General features: G+C 43.1%; 2 protein-coding genes across 2 annotated transcripts in view; both read left to right on the top strand.

The window, feature by feature from the left end:
- The first annotated feature begins 1,604 nt into the window (after positions 1 to 1,604).
- nptx2a (neuronal pentraxin 2a) lies at positions 1,605 to 8,153 on the top strand. The gene is made up of 5 exons (XM_080856083.1): positions 1,605 to 2,248; positions 3,384 to 3,606; positions 4,437 to 4,681; positions 5,843 to 6,022; positions 7,257 to 8,153. The coding sequence occupies exons 1-5, from the start codon at positions 1,787 to 1,789 to the stop codon at positions 7,482 to 7,484; spliced, it is 1,338 nt and encodes a 445-aa protein (XP_080712209.1). The 5' UTR covers positions 1,605 to 1,786; the 3' UTR covers positions 7,485 to 8,153.
- Positions 8,154 to 16,939: 8,786 nt separating this feature from the next.
- baiap2l1b (BAR/IMD domain containing adaptor protein 2 like 1b) overlaps positions 16,940 to 24,429 on the top strand; it is a gene marked incomplete at both ends in the record, with an annotated part of 39,053 nt that continues 31,563 nt past the window's right edge. The window contains 3 exons of the mRNA XM_080855990.1: positions 16,940 to 16,990; positions 17,774 to 17,849; positions 18,110 to 18,196. Coding sequence (XP_080712116.1) covers positions 16,940 to 16,990; positions 17,774 to 17,849; positions 18,110 to 18,196 — 214 coding nt within the window. The remainder of the gene's footprint in view (positions 16,991 to 17,773; positions 17,850 to 18,109; positions 18,197 to 24,429) is intronic.

The raw sequence follows: 24,429 nt of genomic DNA, 5'->3' as shown, positions 1-24,429 counted from the left end.
ACTATCGACATCTCTCTATTTCTAGCATTAATATATCTCTCTAGTATTTCGAAACAATAATATCAGTCCCTATAGAATGTTGTTTTTTATAATCAGTTAATGCTAGTGAATCCTTGTTTGACTTTATTATAGTGAATGCATTGGTTGCCTTCCATTTCAGCCCATCATACAATATTTATCAGTTGATAAATAAGATGTACTTGAAATGTGTTTTTTTTATTTTGAGTAATTCCTGTTTTTTTCCCCATTGAATGGAATATTTGACACTAAACTAGTTCATCTTTATCTCAGTGATAGTGTCAAAATGAGCATAAAATATAACTGGTATGTAAAAACTACACAGACAACAAAATAGGTATAAATGTTAATCAAAATCTTATTTCCCTCTGCTCATAATAAAACAAGTAACCAACTCAGAGGTTGACACTGTCAGGTCCATTCTCCATCCATAGTGTCCAAATGAGCATAAAATATCACTGGTATGTAAAAACTACACAGACAACACAATAGATGTAAATGTTGATCTGAATCGTATTCCCTTCTGCTCATAATACAACAAGTAAACAATTCAAAAGTTAAGAATTAGGATTTGGGAGTGGATATGAAAGCTAGTTTATCCGTCTTTACAAGCAGGACAAAAAAAAAAGTTAAAAGATTAGAAAAGTTCATATTTGTGTTGTCAAATTTCACTGTAACCCTGACATTCTGTCTCTTGTGTTATCATAAACTGAATGCAAGAAAAAGAACTGTCTGGCTAAAAGAATCTAAGAACTGTCTGGCCCCCCAAAAAAGATGCCTCTCCCCTTGGGGCCCAACATACGCCCCTGCCCTGACCCCCAACATATCTTGGTGGAACACGGCAAAAACATAATTTTCGTTTCAGCACTCTAAACTCATTTGATGAGAATGTCGGATACAGTAAAACAGACACGTCAAAAGACACGCAATGATAATGTATGAACCTGCATTGTAATGCAATGTTGAACAGGATTTATGCATGTTAAACTATTTTTCGTTATTTATCAGCCGGAAGGCCAATATTCCCTAAACTGAATCATTTATGAGCGTTTTTGAAGTTAAATATGAGTTGCGAAATGACTTAAAAGATTTCGCCCGAACTTGCACATTTTTCTTTATCCCGTGCTTGCTCGGAACAGACTCCACCACGTTATTCGAACAGACTGACCAAATGCGAATTGTACCAGTAATTCTCTTCAGATGGGAGTAAGTGACGTAATTTGAACCTCACTCAAATCAGCGGTGGAGCCAAACACCGAGCAGTATATTAATCCACTGAACATCGGTTGCTGTCATTTCTGCACCACTGACTGCTGTACTTCCCTGAGTTGGTTTTACCTCCGCGTCTGAACATAGACAACTGGACACGTACCGCTTTGGACTAAAACAATGATGGATTAAACCGCTTTAAGATCGGGGTTTTAAAAAGTTGTATCTTATTTTGAGTAAGTTATTTGAACAGTAAAAACATTACTACTTATTTAACGCGTAATGCATATTACGTTAAATCCGTGGCGCGCTTTGTTGATGTTGCTTGGTAAAATTGTGTTCATGTAATTTTCATGACTTCTGCAGATTTGTGTTGCTGTACTTCAATGCTTTCAGTCGAACTGCTTTTTTTTCGTTTTTATGAAAAGTAGTGGTATATCGGTTCCCTCATACTGAGTCTGTCACGAATTTATTTGGGGGCGCGTCGCCAATGTGGTCTTAACCAGGGCTAGATTTTGTATCATAAGTAGACACCTGTTAGTCCGTGCCAGCTGCCGGAATGATCGCTCTCTTAATGGGAATTGTATACGTTTATGCGCTCGGTATAGGGCAAGTGGCTCGTGCGAACGTTACAAAAGGCAACCGCTTTGTCTGCACCGCCGTGCCCGCGGGGGCTGATCTCAGCTGCCCTGTGTCCGCAACCAACCGAGTGCAGAGCGCCAGCGCTCAGGAGGAGGAATTGAGGAATACCATAGTCCAACTCCGGGAAACCATTTTGCAGCAGAAGGAGACTATCGTCAGCCAGCAGGGAACCATAAAAGAGCTCAATGCCAAACTTTCGCGATGCGAGGCTCAGGCGCAAGATTCCCCCCCGCGAGAGGGCAAAGGAAGGGGCCACGGATCCAGGCGCAAGGACTTTAGTAAGAATACCATGGGGGATCTTCCGCGTGATTCGACAGAGACCATAGAGCAACTTGGGAAGACCATGCAAAGCCTGAAGGATCGCCTTCAGAACTTAGAGGTAAGAGTCAAGTAAAAGAAAGCTATGTGTGAGTTACTTGCAGCAGGTGTATATTGTTAGCGATCATGTGAGATTAAATTATATGACAGATGTGTTATGTCACAGGAGAGAAATACATTGAAATGTGACTGTAGCTGAAGAGATCATTCTAAATCTCTGCATGTTCCCACAACCAGCATGACAAAAATGTTATCCGCTGGGTGAGATTTTACTAAATGGATTTCCTTTTCCTATAGTTACAAGCAACAGGTCAATCAGCTGCAATTCGGATATGTTAATAATATAATCGACAACATAGTAGAATTCGCTTGAGCTAATGCAGAAAACATACAGGCAAACAGGGACACCTATACGCACACAAACACACATACGTAGACACACACACTGTAAATCAATTTTACTCTCTACTCATTTCTACCATATGGGAACTGAACCAGTGCCATGTGGGTAAAGTTGAGCGTGCCAATGTTTCGGTATTTGCACAAAGATATCATCATGACATCTGCAGTGCCTGAACAAAACCCTTTGGTCTCTGCTCTAACCTGTTTCTGTAGCTCATTATCTTAAAGGCACCCAGTGCAACTTTCGAGGCTTAAAAATAAACATTCAATTTCTAGTCTTTTTTACACGTAGTAAGTTTCAATAACTCCATACCATTACATACCAACATTCAAGCAGCAAAGATGAGACGTCGTTGTGTGGTGAGAACTGATAGAAAATCGATAACAACAACAATCGCCGCCATTTTCTTTATTTTTTGTAACCTACAATAAATAAAGCAGGCTTCCAGTCAATGGATAAATGGCTTCTCCCCACCGGCGATTGTTGTTGTTTACGATTTTCTATCAGTTCTCACCACACAACGACGTCTCATCTTTGCTCATTGAATGTCGATATGTAATGGTATGGAGTTATTAAAACTTACTACGTGTAAAAAAGACTAGAAATTGAATGTTTATTTTTCATTGAATGTTTACATAAAGTTGCACTGGGTGCCTTTAACCTCACGTTTTTTTATTTCACACAGAGAAATTTGATATTTGACGTCCTTTTCTTTCCCTTTAGTAATCATTTTTTTGGTTTCAATTGGGTGTCCACTACTGGTTTAATGTTCTTGAAATTGTTTTGCTTTCAGCAACAGCAGCAACTGCGCATCAACGCCTCAGGCACGACCTTTCCAAATGAGCTGCGCGACCTTCTCAGGCGCCGGCTGAGCGATTTAGAAAACCAGCTGCTGACCAAAGTGGCCGAGCTGGAGGAGGAGAAGGCGCAGCTCTACAACGACACGGCTGCCCACCGGCAGCAAACGGAGATCACACTCAATTCCTTGTTGGAACGCATTGCAGAGCTGGAGAGAAGTAAGACTCCCCTCTGTGAGAGGAATGTATTTTATGTATATCTGCTGTTTAAATATGTATACATTCTGTGTATGTGTCACACTGTCCATCACGACGTGTAAGTATGTGAATCCAAAGGAGTGAAAACTACCACGTGCTTCATATCCAATAGGAGGTTAGCGGAGCCCAGGGATTCAAAACCTTGATCCCAGTTGTGTGACGTAACTTTTTGTTTTTGATCTCTGTGCTTGCTTTCTGAGGTCGAATATATGACGCACATACATTTTAATATGCTTTTATAAGCTTCACTGGCTTTGAGAAGATATAGAGATCTTTAGGGAAAATAAAGTCATTTCAATACCAGCAGTAAGGCAGGCATGCAACAAGGTCATGTTTTCAAGTAGTAGTAATATCCACGTGACTGTGATGCGTCGAACTATAGCTGGTATTTAGTGACACCAAGTGACTGCTAACCAAATACAAAAATAGCACCTTCTTGCTCTCTTGCCTTCTGATTGCAGTGGCAGTTCACAGAGCCCTTAATAGCTAACCTTAGCACCATTATATACATAATATCCTTTATGGATATGAGGGGAGAGTCACCAGTGGCCACCTGGCAGAGTTTAATCCTCAGATCAATGCTTTGGCCTGTGGAGATGACTGATTGTCCATTCATATCCAATGAGTCATCTGAGACTGAGCCAGTGGCTGACTGGAGCCCAGCCATCTGTCATGACCTTCATCTATCACTCTGTTCATCTTTTCCCCCCTTCCAGCTCCACAGGACAGGCCTGTCACTGCACTCCTTCTCACACTCCTCTTTCTCTCTCTCTCTCTCTCTGTTGCCTCAGGTAACAGTGCTTTCAAGTCTCCGGAGGACTTCAAAGTGTCTCTCCCCCTGCGCACCAACTACCTGTACGGGCGCATCAAGAAGAGCCTGCCAGAGATGTATGCCTTCACCGTCTGCATGTGGCTCAAGTCCAGCGCCCGGCCAGGCATAGGCACCCCGTTCTCCTACGGTGTCCCGGGCCAGGCCAACGAGATAGTCCTCATCGAGTGGGGCAACAATCCCATCGAGCTGCTCGTCAATGACAAGGTGGGGAGCTCATTGTATGAGGCAGCTCCTGTTTACTAGTTGACGAGAAAATTCTCCATTTTGTGTTATTCTGTGTCATTGTTAATCATAAGTATGAATGTGTTCAAAAATGGGCCAACAAAAAAGTTGTGTACACAAATAGTCCTCACACATAAACACATACAGCACAAAGGCTACACACATATGCACACAACCATAGACACACAGACACAGAGAGGACGGACACACACACACATACACACACAGACGCACAAACATCTCATATAAGGCCATATTAGCGAGACAACCCCTGGTATGACGGTGGTAATTGCCGAATAAAGGTCTGCGTGCAGCAAGCCCGCCTGAAAGAACGTGTCAAGGCTGAGGAGCCGAGGCTCACAATAAATCATTGTGGGCACAGCAGTGTTTTCCTCGGGTGCCAAAATAATGAAGCGGTGAGAGGCAGAGCGTAATTTCCTCAGCACCAAATGAGGGGCGGCCATGGTGGGATTCAAGTGGGGCATCTTGAGTGGTTTATGAGGCTCTCTCACCCCCCTCCCTCCAACACGTCAGTTTGACATCTTATCAATGGAGGCAGCCTTCCTCTCAGCTCCTCAGAAACAGCATGCATTATACATGTGTGTGTGTGTGTGTGTGTGTGTATGTGTGTGTCTGTGTGCCAGGAGGATGTAGACAAACTGAAGGTTATTAATGCACTGTTCAGACCACTCTCCATTCCTCTCGAATAATGGCTTGTTTTCTGCCCCGTGCCAGGGCAGCATTAGCGGTTTTGGAGCGTTGTTCGGTGAAATGAGACACTGAGAGAGGAGGCACTGACTGATCCAGTGCTCAGGCCCAGGGAGCTCTCTCTAGGCTGATGTAATGGATCAAAAGAGCCGACGGCTGGCTCGGCAAGCACTGCTGTGTTCATTAAAGATGAAGATGGTTGTAATACCAAAGCTTTCTTCTATAGGAGGAGTCTTTCCACTTAAGCCCAGTGCTAAAATAATTGCCATCTACTGCACAGTTGCACATTGGAGTGGCTGTATAGATGATATGTAGTATATAGTTGTAAATCTGTGTCACAAACTCATTTTTAGTATGGTATAGTGTAGTATGCTATGGTATAGTACAGTATGGTAAATGTAACAACAAGGATTATCTGTCTTATTTTCCATGTAGGTGACTCAGCTTCCCCTCTCCATTAGCGATGGGAGGTGGCACCACATTTGCATCACCTGGACGACCAGAGATGGCTTCTGGGAGGCCTACCAGGACGGAGAGCGTCTGGGTGCCGGAGATAACCTGGCCCCCTGGCACCCAATTAAGCCAGGCGGAGTGATTATCCTGGGGCAAGAGCAGGTGAGATCACAGTATTTTTACCCCCGGGGGGCATCTTCTGCTGGGGTGGGGGGTGGAGCAGAGCAATACATCAGGCACCTTTCTCACGCAATGGTGAGCAGGTTACGTCACCTCCCCAGACCCACCTCACCCCTTAGGAATGCACTTAGCGTGGCACCTCAGACTTTGTGTGTACACTTACACTCTTGCGGGCACATGTCACATTGAGTAAGGCATATAAATAGGTCACTTGTTTGCTTTGAAATGCTCCGAAGCACAGGAGCCAGCAGAGCAGAAAATGCACATTTAGACTAATAGGCGGCGCCTGTGTACTACACAGTATGACCAAACACCTCATTCAGGACCAGATGTACACTGGAGAGCGCATTGCGGGAAAGCAACTTGGCCAGTGACTTGGAGAGTGCATTGCGGAAAAGCAACTTGGCTGTGTCTTTTGATTTACATTAAATGTACTATACCTGCGGCTGATGGAGTAATCAACACGTCACCGCCCTCTAATCGTACTGTACTCAACTGAAAGGAATCACAAATAGAATCGTCATTGACTGTGATAACAGAACTGCGGCCCGACAGAAAAGGACCCAAAAGTTTGTTCCAGGGCTCTAATTCTACACCCACTCAAAAAAATCCTCAACTTATTGGGGCAGTGATAACAAGCAAAGTCAATCCTGTAGAAGCTACACAAAGGGAAGTGGATGAAGTGAATTGGAGATGACGAACCATATGCAGCGAAATAAGACCTAAAACAGGCACTCAGGTGCCCCTCAGTACTTACCTGGGTTAGAGTAGCTGTCAGAGAAGATCAATGTAATGAACTGTACATTTAAAAGCCTCAGCTATAAAGCATTAAGAAGCCCTAGAATCGCTTGGAAATACTACTAAGAACAGAAAAATAGTAAAGTCACATTAAGCTAAGTAGATTTGGACAGTTTTGTGGTTTTCACCATTGTGATCAGGATTGTGATCACCATTTCATCTTTGTAATGACAGTTTCATGTTTTTTTTTTCACCATAGTGATCATGGTTGTGATCACCATTTCACCTTTTGTAATCGCAGTTTTATGGTTTTCACCATTGTTCACACATTCCTGTTGACTTGAATGTGATTACTTGTTAACTAGATTTATAAGAGGATGTGACAGACTGTAGATAGGAGAGAGCTGCACTATCAAATGGTGTAAACGTATAAAGTGATCCATGTGTATCCTAACTGCCATTCTTAACACACCGACAGGACATTGTGGGAGGAAGGTTTGATGCAACTCAGGCATTTGTGGGAGAGTTGAGCCACTTCAACATGTGGGATCGCGTCCTGCGTCCAGTGGACATCTCCGGCATGGCGAACTGCTCTTCCTACATGCCTGGCAACGTGGTGCCCTGGGTAGATGCCAACGTGGAGGTGTTTGGTGGTGCCACCAAGGCCGCACTAGAGATATGCGAGGATCGCCCGTTTGATTCTTAAGTAGGCAAGTCTGTGCTTTTTTTTTGGTTTGGTTAGTTCTGAGGTCTTTTGTGGTGAGGTCACCTTCTCTGTGCTGCTTTTCACACTTTTGTGAGAAAGGGTGACTCGTGCTCAAGAGTATTCACTGTGTTCTTTCTGAAAACAAAAACAAAACAACTTTCTCTGGTTTTTTCGTTACTTGTCCTCCAGTGTGTCTGTGGTAGCAGATGTGATGCCTGGCAATCTAAAGCTGCTCATTTGAAGTTAACACTCTCTATTGTCTCCAGTTGGTTAGATATGCTTCTGTGGCTCATGGTGAAAAAAAAGAAACATGTAAAAAGCTGTTTACGATCATGCCATTTATTTTTGTATGTGCTTACATTAAAAATATATATTTACTTCTCTGGAGGATTGTAGCATATTGTGGACAATCCAGATTGAATTGCATGGGATTAGAAACGTTAGATTTGTGTCATGTGGTGCATTGCGATCATGCGCTAGTGTGTGCTAGACTGTGCCTGAAGGGTCATAAGGATGTGTCTGCCAAGGATCTCTGCCCACACCATGTGTAATCACTATGAAGACCATCATCTCTGTGTCACAGTGTCCCACCCCATCCACCCAAGTGTAGGAGCATGTACGTGCACGTAGAGGTGTGTGAGCTGTGTTGCGTGTAAAAGGCTTCAGAGATTAGAGGGGAGAACATCCACATTCTTGTAAATCTATGCTTATACAGCCTCCTCTTGAGCAGCTGCCATCCTGAGCTGATTTGGTGGGCTCTGCCCTATGAGGTTAACGGCAAAGCCGCAAAAAGCTGCCAGGGACTGGCGGGAATTCAGCCTGGGCTGAACGTCAGCAAGCCCACAGAGCACGCATGTGTGTGTGCGTGTGTGCGTGTGTGTGTGTGTGTGTGCGTGTCTGTGTGTGTGTGTGTGTGTGTGTGTGTGGGTGGGTGGGAGAGGACCTGCTCAAGTGACCCTTCATTTAATGAGTGCTTGTCTGCTTGACCTTAACTTATCTCTTAAATAAGTTGCATTATGATGACATGTGATGAGACGTACATGTATGATGGATGTAAGTTTTGTGGGCAACAAAATCCAGTCAAGAACAACGTCAATGAAACACGCTATGGTGCACTGGCATGCTTAGAGACAGAGAGAGAGAGCTGATGACTGTGTTATATAAATGCCACGTTTTTGGGACGTGACTCATAATTCATCCTGGGTTCTTCCCCCAACCTGCTGAGCCTGAGCCCTAGCAATCCTGCGCTGGGAAAATACAAAAGAGCTGAATGGAGGGGGGGAATTTCTAGAATGAAATGGTAACTATATTGAGGGCATTTGTTTATGTCAGAGGGAGACACTTATTCTGCTTATGACTTGTTTGATTGTTTGTTTCATGAACCATTCTGAGATCAATGATTTTTAGGTATTGCTGTGCAGTTTGTACATATGTGATAACATTTGTATTTATCTTTTGCTTCAATATTATATATTTTTTTGCCCTACTGACAACACCGCAATGCCTGTCAATCTTGCACTATACTGAGTTGTGAATTGACCAAGGAATTATGGGAAAAAGGGAACTCTTGATATATCATAATTCTTTAATGTAAGATAAGGACTATATTTTTTATGATTTAACAATGTACCGTAAATACATGATTTCTAAATGTGCAAGGTATCAGTCCATGAGATATGCAGACGCACTGGTGCAGTTGTCAGATACCTCTTATTTAGATGCGTTCTTGCACTTTGGCCCCCCCTGCAATGTTGCAGAGATGTACACTATAAATTATTGACCGATCACTTCAGACATCTGAATGTTGTTGTTGCTTTGTCTATAAATATTTCATAAATAAAATGTTCATTTTTTTTTTTTTTTAAAGCACTAACTCTATAACATGTGTGAACTTTTCTATACTCAAAAGGCAAGTTACTTTTGAGATTCTATGATGCACCTCTCATTTTGTATTAGAATCTAAGATATCACATACAACCATAAATCACAAGTTTTAATGGCCTTTTTCTTTTTGGAGCACCAAATGTGCTTTGTGGGTTTGGAGAGGGATCAGACCTCATATTCCGATGATATCGGCGCACTGAGAAATAGGAGAGGGGATTGGAGTGAGAAAGAGGAATTTAAACATTTATTTGCTGTCATTCCTTCTTCCTGTCCCCCAAAACAATGTACTCTGAGCTCTTCAATGTTGAGGTGTGGTTGAATGCCCTTTTGCACCCAATAAATGAATGTTTCATAATTCATGTTTCTTGTCTCGAATGTTTTAATGGTGGAAAGTTTAGTGTCTGTCGTTCTACAACAGTTAGGAGTGTCCAAATCTGAATGAATCCTTATCTGTTAATCTATTTCTGCAAATGAAGACTCTGACAGGACACATGACTCTGCATTTCATGATATTCGTGAAGTCCTTGTGTGGTTGATTCAGAGAAGCTACCATTTTAATTTCTTGTTTTATGTAAGAGGGGAGTGGTGTTGGTAACCTCTCCATGGTAGCCATGCTACATATACACGTATAGTCTCGGTTGTTTCCCTTTGCGGAATGTCATAGCGGAATGTTTTCAATGGCAGAAAATCCCCTATTCTGGCAACCTGCCACATGGAAATGAAAAAATCAGTGGCTTATAAACATCAGCTATCTAGGTCGCACTCTGGTCGTGGCTCATGTAATTCTCTTTCATGCTTGTCATTGTGGCTAATTCACATGTCAGTCGCTTAAGGCAGTCATATTCTAATTGCTTTGTCAGTAAAGACCTATTTAAGTGAATTAGTAGAATTTGTAAAGTGTGTATACGAAATATGTTTCAGTTCAGGCACGTGAATATGGTCTTTACTGAAAATATACATTCAACATTGTTTTTCTGTATATAAATGACCAGGTAATTAGGACCAATGTCGTTTCTTAAAGAGGACAATAATTAAATAATTTCTTTGCCACATGTATCAAGAAACCTTCCCCATAGCCATTTAATTAAATTTGAAATATGCACAAATATGTATTTGGAGCAGTTCTTTTACTTCATTACTGATGTGCCCATAATGCGTACCGATAGCAATTACAAGGCAAAGATTTGATTTGATTTGGCCTTTTCCATAAGGGACCAGGCAAAGTTTGCAGAGAGAATTTCATTGTTGCCGACAGTTGTTTTGCCGCTGGTGAAACGAAGTGCATGAAAGCGTGGCTCCAGTAATTAAGGACTTATCTGATCCTGTCGACTACACCGCAAAAAGACTGAAAAAAGAATTAGAAGAATTAAGTCGGCTCCATTTTTCTTCATCCCCTGAAAGCCACATGTTTATGCCCGTAAATCTACCCAAAAGATCTGTTTTAATTATGTTTGCAGGGGATCCCTGAACAGCAGCACGACCTTTCTCGGGCTAATGATGTCTGCAAAGCGACTCCTCATATCCCACCACCCACCCCCCTCCTAGGACCCTCAGAAAGGCAAAACTATTATTAAGGCCAAGCAATGCTTGCAAAGCTGCCAACACACACACACATACCCAAACACACACACACACGCATACACAGAAACACGTACATTCCTTCACTGTCTACCACTTCCCATTTTTAATGTCTACCTTGTTTGATGTTTTTTATGAGTTTAATTCAAACCAGGGTGCTCCCAAGGAAAAGCCAATATAATCCACCATGAAGTTCAGTTGCGGTGGTCTAATACATGCTAATGTGCCGGTGCTGTATCCTCAATTATGTTTTATTTGTTCCATCCATATTTAATCATATTGAGTTTGTGATTGGGCTGCTGGATATGCATTCATCTAACCCAGTCTGGCTATGAAACTCTATACTACACTTGGGCGCAGTCACAGTCCTGCATGATAGTTATGGGGACTGAAAAATGATGTTGCTCCAATTTGGATAATATGAAATATAGTCAGAAATGCATTAAATGTACAAGTGTACAAAACCCTGTACAAAATGTATACTTCAATACTTCATACTTCAATAAATGACTGGTAGAAAATTTGAATGACATATTTCACAACAGATCAACAAAGCATACACTGACAGCCATCACAAATATGGATTGAATTGGGGGGTTTTCCCGTACAAATATGAGGACTACACTCCCCTAACAGCATCAAACAAGGCATGTGTGGCCCACCCTACACAACACCTATTAATGCCAGTCACCATGCGTCACTATAACATCACCATGTGTCCAGCTCCATTCTCCTTCTTCTCCAGTCCCTCATTGCCTATGGTCGTCCCACCTACAGCTGTAGAAACCAATCAGACTCAGGCCGCTTCCTCCCAGACAGCTGTGGGTAAGTGCATTACCTGGATTACTGCATCCCTCTCCCGCATCATCATTCCCCCAGGATGCACAGACAGCACAGCCAGATTACAGGCCTCGGGGTCAGGCCCTGTCCTCCTGGATGATAATCTCCTTCTCTTCCTCTCTCTCTCTTTCACTCTCTTCCTCTCTCTCTCTTCCCCACTCCCCTCCGGCTGACATTTACACATCATTTGACTTTCATCAGGAAATGGATCCGCTGAGTCTAAGCCATTTAAATGTTTATTTTTAGAGTGTCCAGACCACTGGCCCTGTGGGTGGGAAGGGGCTGTGCAAATAAAGACACGCCGTGTCAAAACCATTTAATATTTAGCCTGCAAAGAACTCTGAAGGATGTATGTGCGCACGACAGCCTGAAAGGCGAGGTCCCAGTGTAATTGTGTGTGTGCCGTCGCAAATTGAATAGCTTTCTATATTTGCTTGACAAAGCTGCCAGGTGTAATCACTTTATACACTGCGCAGAGAACACAAACATTGCAATGTTTTGATACAGACCAGCTAGCATGGATTCCATTACCTTAAAGGTCAACAGAGAATAGCCTTGCATTTATTAAACTGAATGATCCTGAGACTCTAAGGCTCATATGTGTGTGTGTGTGTTATCAAATCAGGGGTTGCGTTTCACCTTTTTTGAAGAGGGAGAGTGAGCTGGTGTCGCAGCTTTCCTCTCATGGCTGATCAGACAGGCCCAGGCTAGCCCAGTCACGTGCTCCTCTTGAGGATCCAAGAGCAGGGCGGGGGGGGGGGGGGGGGGGGGGGTCTCCTGGCCCATATGTTCACCCAGACACATTGATCACGCCATGTGGTGCCAAGTTGATTGATCTGTGCTTCACTGAGCTGACTCCAACAACTCCACTTCTTTAGACCTTTTGAAGGTCATCCTAGAAGGAAACAAGGCATCCCTTATTGGGGTCTTCATTCCCGAGGCCCTTCTGTGGCACCATGCAACCTCACCAGTGGGCATTGGTGGGCACACATGTGGTGTCTGATGTCTGGGGCTCAGTGCACAGAGTAGACAGCTCTGTCTTGTTTCATTTGGCTCACGGAGCCACGACGAATGTTTTGTGCTGATGAAAACAGGCATTTTCAATAACACTGGTGACAGGCTGTCGCCAACAAACAGGAGTACACAGGTGGAGCCGCTATTAGGTGAAGTGCTATGAAAGTGTGTCACTGTGCCAATGAAATGAGGCCCAGTGGCTCCCTGAAGCACACTGCATCAGGACAGAATTAAAATGAGCGATTCAGAGCACACAAAAATAACCTCCCCTATTGGCTAGTTCACCCATTTTTGGTAATGACATTCTACAAAAGCATTCAGCTAAAGTGTTCATTGGAAGACTTGTTCACAATGACAGACTGTTGATCCATTCCTGTTCACTTCAGCACCAAACTGTCAAAGCCTGTACCAATCCGCCGACATGTAGCTCCATCTGGCTCCTTCACTCTTGTGGCTTCCCTCCCGTTTCTTTGCTTAACACATCCAAGCTTCATCCAACAGGGGGGAGACAGGTTCAGCAGCTGTTGGGGATTGTCCCCCCCATCAAAACAACAGCGCTACAGCAGGGCATTCAGCTGAGATTCAGAAAACTTTGCATGACTGTCACAACAAAAGTGAGGCTGCAAAAGGGGAAAATAGATTAGGTGGAACAAAGCAAGGAATATAAACAAGACAAAGGACATAGTTTACGGTCTCTGTCTGAGGGTGAAGGGTTTTAAGGTAACGTCAGCCAGAACAATTAGAACAAATCAGTGATCGAGGCGAGTGATGACTTGACAAACACACGTCTTTCTTTGTGCCCCAGGAGTGTCCTTCTCTGACTCTCACAAAATGTACAACAGCAAAAGTCGTTACAGAGTCAAAGGGACATGCAAACTGTGTTAATCACATTTTTAACTCATAGGTATCAATACAACTTTAAAAACCTGTTCATTTGTAAATAGATCAGGCTTCTTAGCCCGAGGCTGTATAGGCTGTATCAACCACAAATGCACAAAGTAATGATCTCTCCCTTCATCGCTAGGTTCAGGCTCATTATTTTACACCTCTCATGTCACTGAGCATACTGTTACATATGCATCGCCCTAACACTTTAAGCTTGTGTATTTAGCAAGTGCAGCTCTCGGATTAACATTAACAAGTTGCATGAGAAGCAGCTGCTGATTATGGATTCCAGCTGATAACTATGTGGCTGCCCACATACCATCTCACCTTGAGGGCTGCTCCCAGAGAGCTGGAGTTAAAACATTTACAAGCTGCCTGAATGGTCCTCAGAGACGCACAGTGAATACATACCACACACAAGCTGTGCTCTAAAGACCTCAACATACACAGTATATGCCAATGGACACCAATGCTGAAACCGCAGAGAAGCAGGTAATATCAGGTTGAAGATAACACGTTGACATTTTCTGGTTGTTTACTCACAGCCATTTTAATTTAATTTCAGTCCAGATAATGTTAGGCCTTAAGAAAACAACTACTATTTACTCAAAAAGTCTACTCGTGGAGTTCTTTTCAGTAGGCCCATATACATGTGTCAATGTGATCCAATCAGTTTATCGTATCGTATTCGTGTGTAGGTGTAAAAATTTTTAAGGGAATCGGCTCTTGTCGTTACGTGTCTACATGTGCAAAATGTGATCCGGTTACCTTGCCTTGGGCATGCGCAAAGACGACAGAGATGTGCTCCCACCTGGTTTGTTTACTAACAACATCAACGTGGATCCGCATCGTGCACAGGCAGTGTAGTGGCTTAAAGTTCCCTTCTTTCTATCAGCATATAGTTCTTAATATTTTCTTTGAATAACCACTCTCAGACAGGAAAGAAAACGAGTCTACGCGTGGATGTGTTTCAACAACGGTAGAAAACTGTGTTTGCTCCGTCTTTAACTGAACTCATAATTATATGACAGTGGTATTAGTACAGTTGAGACATGGGTACAGTTGATACACCCGGAATAACTTGCATGCATGCGCAGCAATCCTGAGACGTGATTTTTAGTTTGCACATGAATAGTAACGTCTTCTTAGATCCCAGGAAATTTGAGCACATAACCCATCTCCCTTACGGAAAATGGCGAAAGTTGTTTTACCTACTTCATTGCAAACGTCTAGTTTTGCAAACGTGTCTAGTTTTTGTGCAGTAGTGAATAGAGTCTCAGTCTACAACACCATACATAGCATATCGTGTTTGTAGAAAATATGCCACAGCGAATGTTATTCGAACGGCCTCGCTCAGTTTAGTAAAGATAGAATACCGAGAGGTTGTTGCTTCAAAGTAGGTATTCGTGCAGTGGGACTGAGAAGTCGTGATTGTTGCTGAGCATCTGGCCTTGAAAGAAGCCGTGGCTCTGCAATGGACTCACAGCCAGGGTCGACTGTATAACCAGTGTCTGCTTGAAATGCCGGGGTGTGCTGCAATTAGACGGTCCACATCAGGAAAACGGCAACTAATGAAGTCATCTTCAGTGATATGAAATTACAAATAAAGTGCCTTGAAATTAGGATTCTTGAGGTGGGCTGCATCAACATAGAAATAGATACAGCAATACAGCGAGGCTCAAAACGATTTGTTGATTGTATTGAACAGAACATTTGTGTATTCCTGCCCGTGTTAATTATTTTTGTTCTTGCTGTTGCAACTGAGATATTCACGATTCTCTTGTTAGTTTTGAGTGACCCCTTGAGGACAACATGGGAACATCTTAAATTGGAAATTGCCGGAGACCTTGGCGTGTTTAGTCCTTCTAATAGAGTTCATCTTCATTGCACTGTGTTGTTGCGTCTCATGCCTCTATGCCTGAAATATACTGGTAGATCAAATCAGACCAGCCTGGTCTAACAAATCAGGCTGGACAAAACAGCACAGAACATGTGCAAAACTAAGCATGCAGGACTGTCCCTTTGATAGTTTTAGATTAGTAGGGGAGAGTGGGGTGAGTTGTGCCAGTTTTTACTTAAAGTGACTTTTAAGCAAGGGCATGACAGTAATGCTTCCAACTAAAATATGTACATTTCAGGATGTGGTGCATCCTTGGGAACAATCACTTTGGATCTGAAATATAGTATTTTAGAAATATAGCTTTCTGAAAATGTACAACATCAAAGGCCGGTTTTCTACAAGCCTATTGCGCCACATGAGCACATCAAAGGTCAATTTCCTTAAACAAGGCCTAGGGCTTCCACATCAGAACAAAGTTGAGTTGAGTCAATTCTATTTAAAGGTGATTTACATGAACACATGTTCAGAACAAAATGAAATTCAAATGAAGACCACATTGAATGCAATTCTCTATACAGATCACTGGCACAACTTAACCCAGGCCCTTTGGTACAAATCACCCCAATCCCACCTTTTTGGAAAAATGCATCATCCAGCTGTTTTGAGCGACATTCATGCTAGCTATATAGACTCATGGTGTAGCTAACTAAAGCACTAAAATATGTGTGAAATGTTTTCAAATTTGTCTATAACTGTTAAGACACAAAAATCAAAAAACCGTGATCATAGAAAATTTTACGTTGGAAGGCAAAAAACTGTTTTTTTTAACTTAAATGTGCTTATCTCTCATGCAAAGAGGCTCTCTTCTTTGCAGGATGAGTTAAATGGCTGACTTTTCAAAAATGTGTGGTCACTTGACATTTTTTTCTATGGTTCCTTAGAAATAAGGGGTGGCACAACTTCCCCGCTGGCACAAATCACCCCACTCTCCCCTATGGCCTGATGTTTTCATTATGTTACAGTTAGACAGCATACACCACACTTTGAACCACACTGTCGTGCAAGGGGGTTTATTGCCTCCAGGAGGCATCATTTCCCGATTTATTCTTGAGGCGGTGATGTGGATGGATTCAGGAGGTGACGTTGCACACCCTTTCCTAGCCTCGATAAGCACACAGCACGCAGAAGTTTGACAGCTCAGCGCAAGAACAAGGCACAAGGCTCAGCCACTCACCTGATCGCATTAAGTGTCTTGGGAGATATTTCTTTGAGGATAAGAAAACACCTGAGGATACGTAATGCTGAACTGTCACATCAGACGAGACTGAAGTTCTGAAGTGAATCATATTTTATACATTTTCATTAATAAGTGAGCATTTGTACTTATTTTGAGAACGTCACAGGGATTACCACAATGTCGAAAGACCCCGAGGAGGTTAACAAACTCACCGAGAGTACCTACAAGGTGGGTTTTAAACAAATGTCAAGAGAGCAGTATTTCAACAGGTGGGGCAAAAAGTGTTGTTTCGAGCCATGGCACGTAGCCTCCTTGAGACGTGTTTTTCTAGCTGTCAGATGTTTGGAAAACCAGAGCAATTCTGATCGCAAAGACTGACTGTATTTGTGGATTTATGAATGCAAATGTACTTTACCGTTCAGAAACCTACGCTCTGTGTAGTCGGAACTCTCCATTTCCATTCCTCTGTCATATCATCTGGCACAGCTGGTTTCAGCACCATTAGAGAAGGCGGTGTCACATGTGTTTAAACTATGAAGTTTCAAATTGTTTCGAAAAGGCGCGTGTGCCATGTCTTGATAGTTCTATTGGTATAGCCTAATCTGACCACAAGCGATCATGCCTTTCCCCTATAAACAAACCTAGCTAAATTCCCCAAATACAACGATCCCAGACAACATATTGCCTTCGGTGCTGTGTGGGCTAGAAGGCTGTGAGTCTATGGTTACTAAATGCATGACCATGAAGGCTAGACCCTAGATGTGTAGTTTTGACGAGCTTACACATGGTATATCTCAGGTAAATGGTTGACGTTTGGCTCAACTTGTCAGCGTTATGGAATAAATGGAATGGATACCAATAAGATTCAGGTAAGGTGGGGGCTTGGAAAGAGATAGCAACGCCTCAGAAGGTTCCTGCAAGGATTTTATTATCTGACATAACTGATATATTCTTTGTCATGTCCATGATGTACAAAAGTTGGAAATGAATAACGATTAAATTACTCCTCAGAATGTTATGGAACAGTTCAACCCTGGTCTGCGAAACCTCATCAACCTTGGCAAGAACTACGAGAAATCAGTCACAGGTGGGTGACTTCCTGTTAGAACAGCAGTTGGAACAATATGCACCAGCAAACTCAGCCTTCAAATTTCAAACACTGCAAACTACGTTATGTTAATGTCAGTTTGTAGAGCTCTACTTGTGTTTACCTGCCAGACAAGGCATCCATTTTAATGAACACTGATGAATCACATGATGAAATAAAACTTTTACATGTCACATTCAATCAACATTTCTCAATGAATACTGCAAATAGCAATAGGAAATGTCTTTGTCTAACTGCAGCGATGACCCAGGCTGGGAAGGTCTACTTTGATGCTGTTTCAAAGATTGGGGAGAACGCAGCCATATCTCCAGTGTCCAGAGAACTTGGTGAGACTCAGGCACTTTATCCAATATGCTGTGGTTTCCCACCGGTGACTGCCTCCATGCCTCTGTCAAGATGCCTAGCTTTTAGTTTGTCATTGCTTCCCACGGGAGAGTTAAGGCCTGTATGTGTGAGAGAGTGTGTGTGTGTGTGTGTGTGTGTGTGTGTGTGTGAGACTGTTGCTATATATCCAACTGCCCAGCTTTTAGTAAGTTATCATCTCGCAACGGAAAGTTGAGTCCATGTGTGTGTGTGTGTGTGTGTGTATGTGTGTGGTAAATATATGATTTATAACTATTATATCTATATTACGTAATGTATATCATCAGACTGAGCGGACTTCACCCACTGTCACAAAGAGTAATTGCACTGTGTTTAAGGTGTACCAGAAGGTGGGACCAGATGTCATTAACTAGACATGCATGGACTAGAACAGTCTATAGGACTACTGGGTCTGTGTGAGACAGGCTCTATCTCGCTTTACTTCTGGTTATTAAAGAGTGTATTATTACAAAACCTTGTCATAAAGGCTTTCATGCTCTCATCTGCATGGATCTAGATTTGCATCGCCATGCAAACCATGTGGCTACTGTACACTTGTCAGTACACGCACCCTTGTATTCTAGGGCTTTAGCTGGACTTTCACTAGGTCTCCCATAGCGATGCTTGATTTAAAACACTAATAATGGATAATGAATAATAATAATATGTGTTCCTGGGATGCTTATAGTGGAGATTGTGTGTGGGCTATACCCACTATGGAAAAGGGGTAATGTGACCTTAGGGGCTTTAATTGAAAGAAAGCTGCATTGAAACTTGATAATTCATGAAAGAAAATAATAACATAACAATAATAACAAAACAGTGTCACAAGTGCCACTATGCCTCATAGAAATGATTGAATACAAATCTTTTACTAGGTGTGACCGCGGTTGGGAAGGTTTATTGTAATAGGTTACAGATTACAGTTAGCCTGTTAAAAATGTTATAAGTATTCGGAATTTAAATAATTTTATCTAAGTGTTGTAACTTATTGCATGATTAATTCAATAACTTTTTGATTGGCAGACTAGGTGCACTGCAAATTGAAACTAGAATGCGTTTCGTGAACGAACTGCGAGAGTGTGCTTGCTCTGTTTCGGCCATGACCTTTGACGTTGCAGCCATAACATCACACAAAAGATCAGGGGCCGTATTCACAAAGCCTTTTATCTTACCACTAGGAGTGCTCCTAACTCGCGCTAAAACCTTTTACGTAGGAGTAATTTCTTAAAAGTGATTCACAACGGCTCTGAGACCTACTCATACTAAGGATAATACCAACTCCTAAGCTTAAGATAAAAACTCCGTTGCTATGGATGACGTCGCTTCTCATGCACGAGTTTAGAAGGGGTGAGGACGGTGATTGGTTGTTGACAGGCTCTCTCATTAAAAACTCATTCGTGACGTCTCTCTAACAATCCCACTATATCGACTGAAAATAAGAGAATAACCTAGGCTTCAAATTAAGTCATATTAAATAGTTATGGACAGTGCAGTTAGCAGAATGCACACGCATGATGACAAGTTTGTGCATCCAACGGGAATGACACTTTGCACGTTAAGAGAAATATAAAGCGCTCAATATAAAATATGGCAATTGCATGTAATCAAGGCAGTAATAATTAAAGCACCCAGCAAACTGTTAGGCTATTATATTTCCAGCCCTTGACCACTTCAAATATCAGCACATGCGGCCCTTTAAGCCCTCCAATCTTAATTGATCAAAGCGAAACGAACGTGAAACGTATAGCCTAAGCGAAAGCCTACTGGTCCCAGGACCAATAGCCACTGTCACCCCAGCGGCATCCAGCTGGTAAGTTCTCAAAAACCTGCTGCAGACCGCTCTCCGTTGAAATGCACAAGTCATCGGTACATCCAACTGTTGGATGATGTGGGGTCTACAGTGCGTTGATAGTTTGATGAATTAAACGGCTGAATGATGATTCCCAGTGTCGTCATCATCGCAAAGCCAAATAGGCTATCTTTATGTTTCCAAATATTTCACTTCGGGACACATCGTTGTTTAAAGGCGTCATTGCATCCCGCGCTAATTCTACGACAATATTAATACCTTCACGGTTTAAGCAATGTCTTTTATCAATTCCAAGTCGGCTGCATTCATCTTACGATTTTTTGTGAATAGGTCTTAGTGACTTAGGAGTCCTCATGAGGAGTTTTAAGCTGTCCTAGACTTAGGTGCTACTTTTAGGGATAAAATATTTTGTGAATTGCTCTTAGTAAAAAAAATTAGGAGTCCTACATTTAAGACTGACACGCCCATTATTTTTAGGAGTTTCTCCTAAATTCGCCACTTATGAGCTACTTTTAGCCCTAAGATTCTTTGTGAATACGGCCCCTGACCGAAAACAATGTAACCCATTTCTAATCACCCCTTTGTAATCAATTTTGATGAGTAACCCTCATTTTATTACATCTTTTTTCTCTGTACCTGGATTACAATCACATTTACTTCGTTTTTTAAGTACACAACTCTGTTACACGTCACTAGTAACTCCCAAGCTCTGGTTGCCTGGTTACATGACCAAGACTGGCCATCGCAGCCCTGTCGCTCAGACGTTTGTCAACTTCAGTGATGCGTTGACGGAGTCTGTCTGGTTTACCTGTCTGAGTCAGGTACCAACTGCGCTCCTTGAAGCCACGAGGGACCTCAGGCAGATTAAACTTTCCATATAGTTAGACATGGATCAGTGAGAGGTCACAGCAAGGAGGGAGAAAGGTGACAGAGGTCACGGTATTTTAAGGACCCTGGGTTAGCCTGCTGTGGCTTTGGTCGTTCAGGAGCCTGCAGTTGAATGTTATGTATGAATGAGTAGAGTTCAGTTAAGGCTGCGACCTCTCTCTCTGTCCTCATTCACCGTTGAATGAGATCCAAATGACTGTAATCCCATTAGGCAGCTGTGTGTGCGTGTGTGTGTGTGTGGGGGGGGGGGCGTATGTCTGTGTGTTAATATGGGCGTATGCTAATATGCATGTGGTAGAGCAAATTTATGCTGGTGTGTGTGTGTGTGTGTGTGTGTGTGTGTGTGTGTGTGTGTGTGTGTTTGTACTGAGCAGGTGTACCATCACCCCATGTCCAGACTGAGTTGCTGCTCTTTATTAATCAAATTTTAATGACTTGCAGCACTGCAGTAGGGTGGGGGTGAGTGAGGGTGAGGGGGGGTGGTGTGCCCAGTATGGTGCCGTGTGTCTATGCGTGTGAATCCTCTAATCTGCTCTTATGAAACCCTGACTGACGAGGAACATTGAGAGTTGTGTGTTTATGTTGCAGCCTCCTGCCCTGCCTGTCTGAGCACACGCCTTAACCCCCTCCAAGCCTCTGACTAAAGATAGTTACCATGGCAATGGCATATATATGAAACAAAAAGAACAATATCAGTGCTAAAGTGGAGAGGTTCTAAAGTTGCAGGACTGCCATATCTGTCATTGCCTGTAAATCCAAATCTCCATCCACAGTCCCTTGCTTGCTGCTGACCTTGCCTCACAGGCTGATAGTGTGTAAGCTTGTGTTTACCTCCAGGACACACATGAGAGGTTGTTATCGCAATGCCCTGCCTGTCTGACCGGAGATAAGGCTGGAGGGTGATGTCACTGAAGGTGTGCCCGCCCAAACCATTGCATGCCTACCACACACACACACCTACACATACACGTACGAAAACACACACACATACACACACACAAACACACACAAACACACGCACACACACACAAACCAAACACACACGTGGGTTAAGGCATCTCAGAGCTGGTGAGCAGCCTCTGTGGGGAAACCAGAGTGTATGTGTGTGTGTGCTACCTGATACCCCCGAGAGCCATCGCCAGATTGACACACCTGCCTCCCCACTGCTCTGGGTTCAGATGTCACGCTCAGGACTCTCCTACCCTGCTCCTGTTTTTCAGTCATGGACTCACTGCATTCTCTCTCTATACTGCAACAGAATTGACCATTTACCCTAAATATCTCATCTCTCTTCTTCTGTATTATGCATCATGGACAAGCAGTTTAATTAGTTATTACATTGTGATTCCACAATTATAGAAAATTATTATGCGGTTCTCGGAGCTACCACTACTACTTGTTGACCGCTTAATGTGGCAGCATAATTATTTCACAAAGCCTAATTGCCTAGATGATTTTGTATTTAGCACCAAACTGACATTTTCAGTAATTGGCCAGTCTATTAAAACCACGGGCAGTGGGGTAGAGTTGTAGTTGAAGGCAAGGAGGAAGCTCCAGGTCTGTGGGACAGATAGAGTTAGCAGTGCAGGGCCTCACCTGAAGGAGCAGGTCTGTGGGACAGATAGAGTTAGGGCCTCACCTGAAGGAGCAGGTCTGTGGGACAGATAGAGTTAGGGCCTCACCTGAAGGAGCAGGTCTGTGGGACAGATAGAGTTAGGGCCTCACCTGAAGGAGCAGGTCTGTGGGACAGATAGCGTTAGCAGTGTGCAGGGCCTCACCTGAAGGAGCCATTGTGTGAGCGTCAGCAAGGTGGCAGGTCACACGGCCACGGGAGGGGAACCTTATCTGCCCCTGTTGATCGAGCAAAACACTCTGCAGCTGTACAGAGAGGGACTTGTGTGTGTCTGGGTGTGTGTGTCTGTGTGTGTGTGTGTGTGTGTGTGTGCTTGTGTGTGTCTCTGTGTGTGTGTGTCTGGGTATGTGTGTGTGTGTGTCTGTGTGTGTGTGTGTCTAGGTAGGGGAAGAGTTGTGTTGTCCCTGAGTTTCATGTGCGGACACACCACAGTGCTGGACAACTTCCAGGAGTGTCTTCCATAATGCTGTTTGAGGCCCCATGTGCTGGGTGTTGTTTCTTTAGAAGGGGACTGCGACTAACGACAGGCTGTTTGAATATCCATGTCTCTTTGTCAGAGACACACCATTTGAACTGTCCCAGTCACACAGTGACCACAAGTGGCTGGCATGTCTGCACAGTGAAACAGGTGTCAACGAGCTGTGCATTTGGTTGATTACACATATTTTCATTATTCGTGCCTGCAGTCACTATAGAGCTGATGCTCCCCCCCCCCCCCCCCCCCCCCCCCCCAAAAAAAGTTGGTGTTGGGAAGATATTTGCATGATGGCTTTCATGTGTGTGACACCAGGCTTATCACTGAATCTGAAAACATTCCAGGAGGAATGCAGATCTTTACTTCCTTGATAGTTAATCAGCTTTTGGCAAGGAGATACAGACACTGTGAACAGAACTTCCATTTTCATGTTTTGTGTTGAGACGCTTCTTCCTACTGTAAACTGACTGCTACTTGATTGCGTTCATGTTTTAAGGTCATTAAACCTGCGTCATCGTAGAAATACTTTCTGATTCCTTCCTCTGCCTCACCTGCTCTTCAGATATCTGTTTCTGGGCCTCCGTCCACACCATAGAGTCAGCCTGGTCGGAGCCATTGCCTGCCGCTTCTGCATTTCAGCCTTCAGAACCTACCGGAACCTAAGGCTCCGTTCTCTTCATTAAAACAAACTCATACACAGCACAGTCTCCCACTGCACTCAGTTATAAATCTACTGCAGGCTGCCTGGCCACGTCATCGCTGCCATCCAAATCATCCTCCGATGGCCCTCAGAGTCACTTTTACTTTTACCGTTTTTATCTACAATAACAACATGTGTCCTTGGTTCTGAGATCTGTGGAAAACTACTGGAAAAACAAAATGACTGCAGTAACGGGTAAACTTCTGACCAGAACACTCTCCTCTCCAGTCAGGCGTTGATTATTAAGATTAAAGGAAAGGGGTGTACATCTATGGTCACTTATCTGAGTTTGGTTTGGAAAAGCAAATAGTATTTCAAATGTTTCTTCACCTTATCTGGACTGCACAATTCCTTTATATAATCTGCTGATCTAACCATGTCAGATGTAGAAATATGTTTATGATGCAGTGGGCATTGGCAGACTCCTTTGCTAAACAATAGTCGGATTGCAGTTGGTCTGGCTTCTTCTTAGTGAGATTAATCAAACGCTGGTTTGAGAGCATTCCATTTTTCCTCAGAATATAATCTATGGCTAGAAGTCCCAGTAATGTGTCAGTCATTGAGACTTCATAACTCTTGACGTAACACAAAGCACCGCAGCAAGGTACAAACACAGTGTGACACATTATGTCTATCAAGTTTGAGAGTGTGACTTATTTTACACTGCCTGTTGTACACATACAAAAC

Source organism: Sprattus sprattus (genome assembly GCF_963457725.1).
Source record: "Sprattus sprattus genome assembly, chromosome: 18".
NCBI classification, from domain to species: Eukaryota; Metazoa; Chordata; class Actinopteri; order Clupeiformes; family Clupeidae; genus Sprattus; species Sprattus sprattus.
This window is presented reverse-complemented; position numbering and strand designations above follow the sequence as displayed.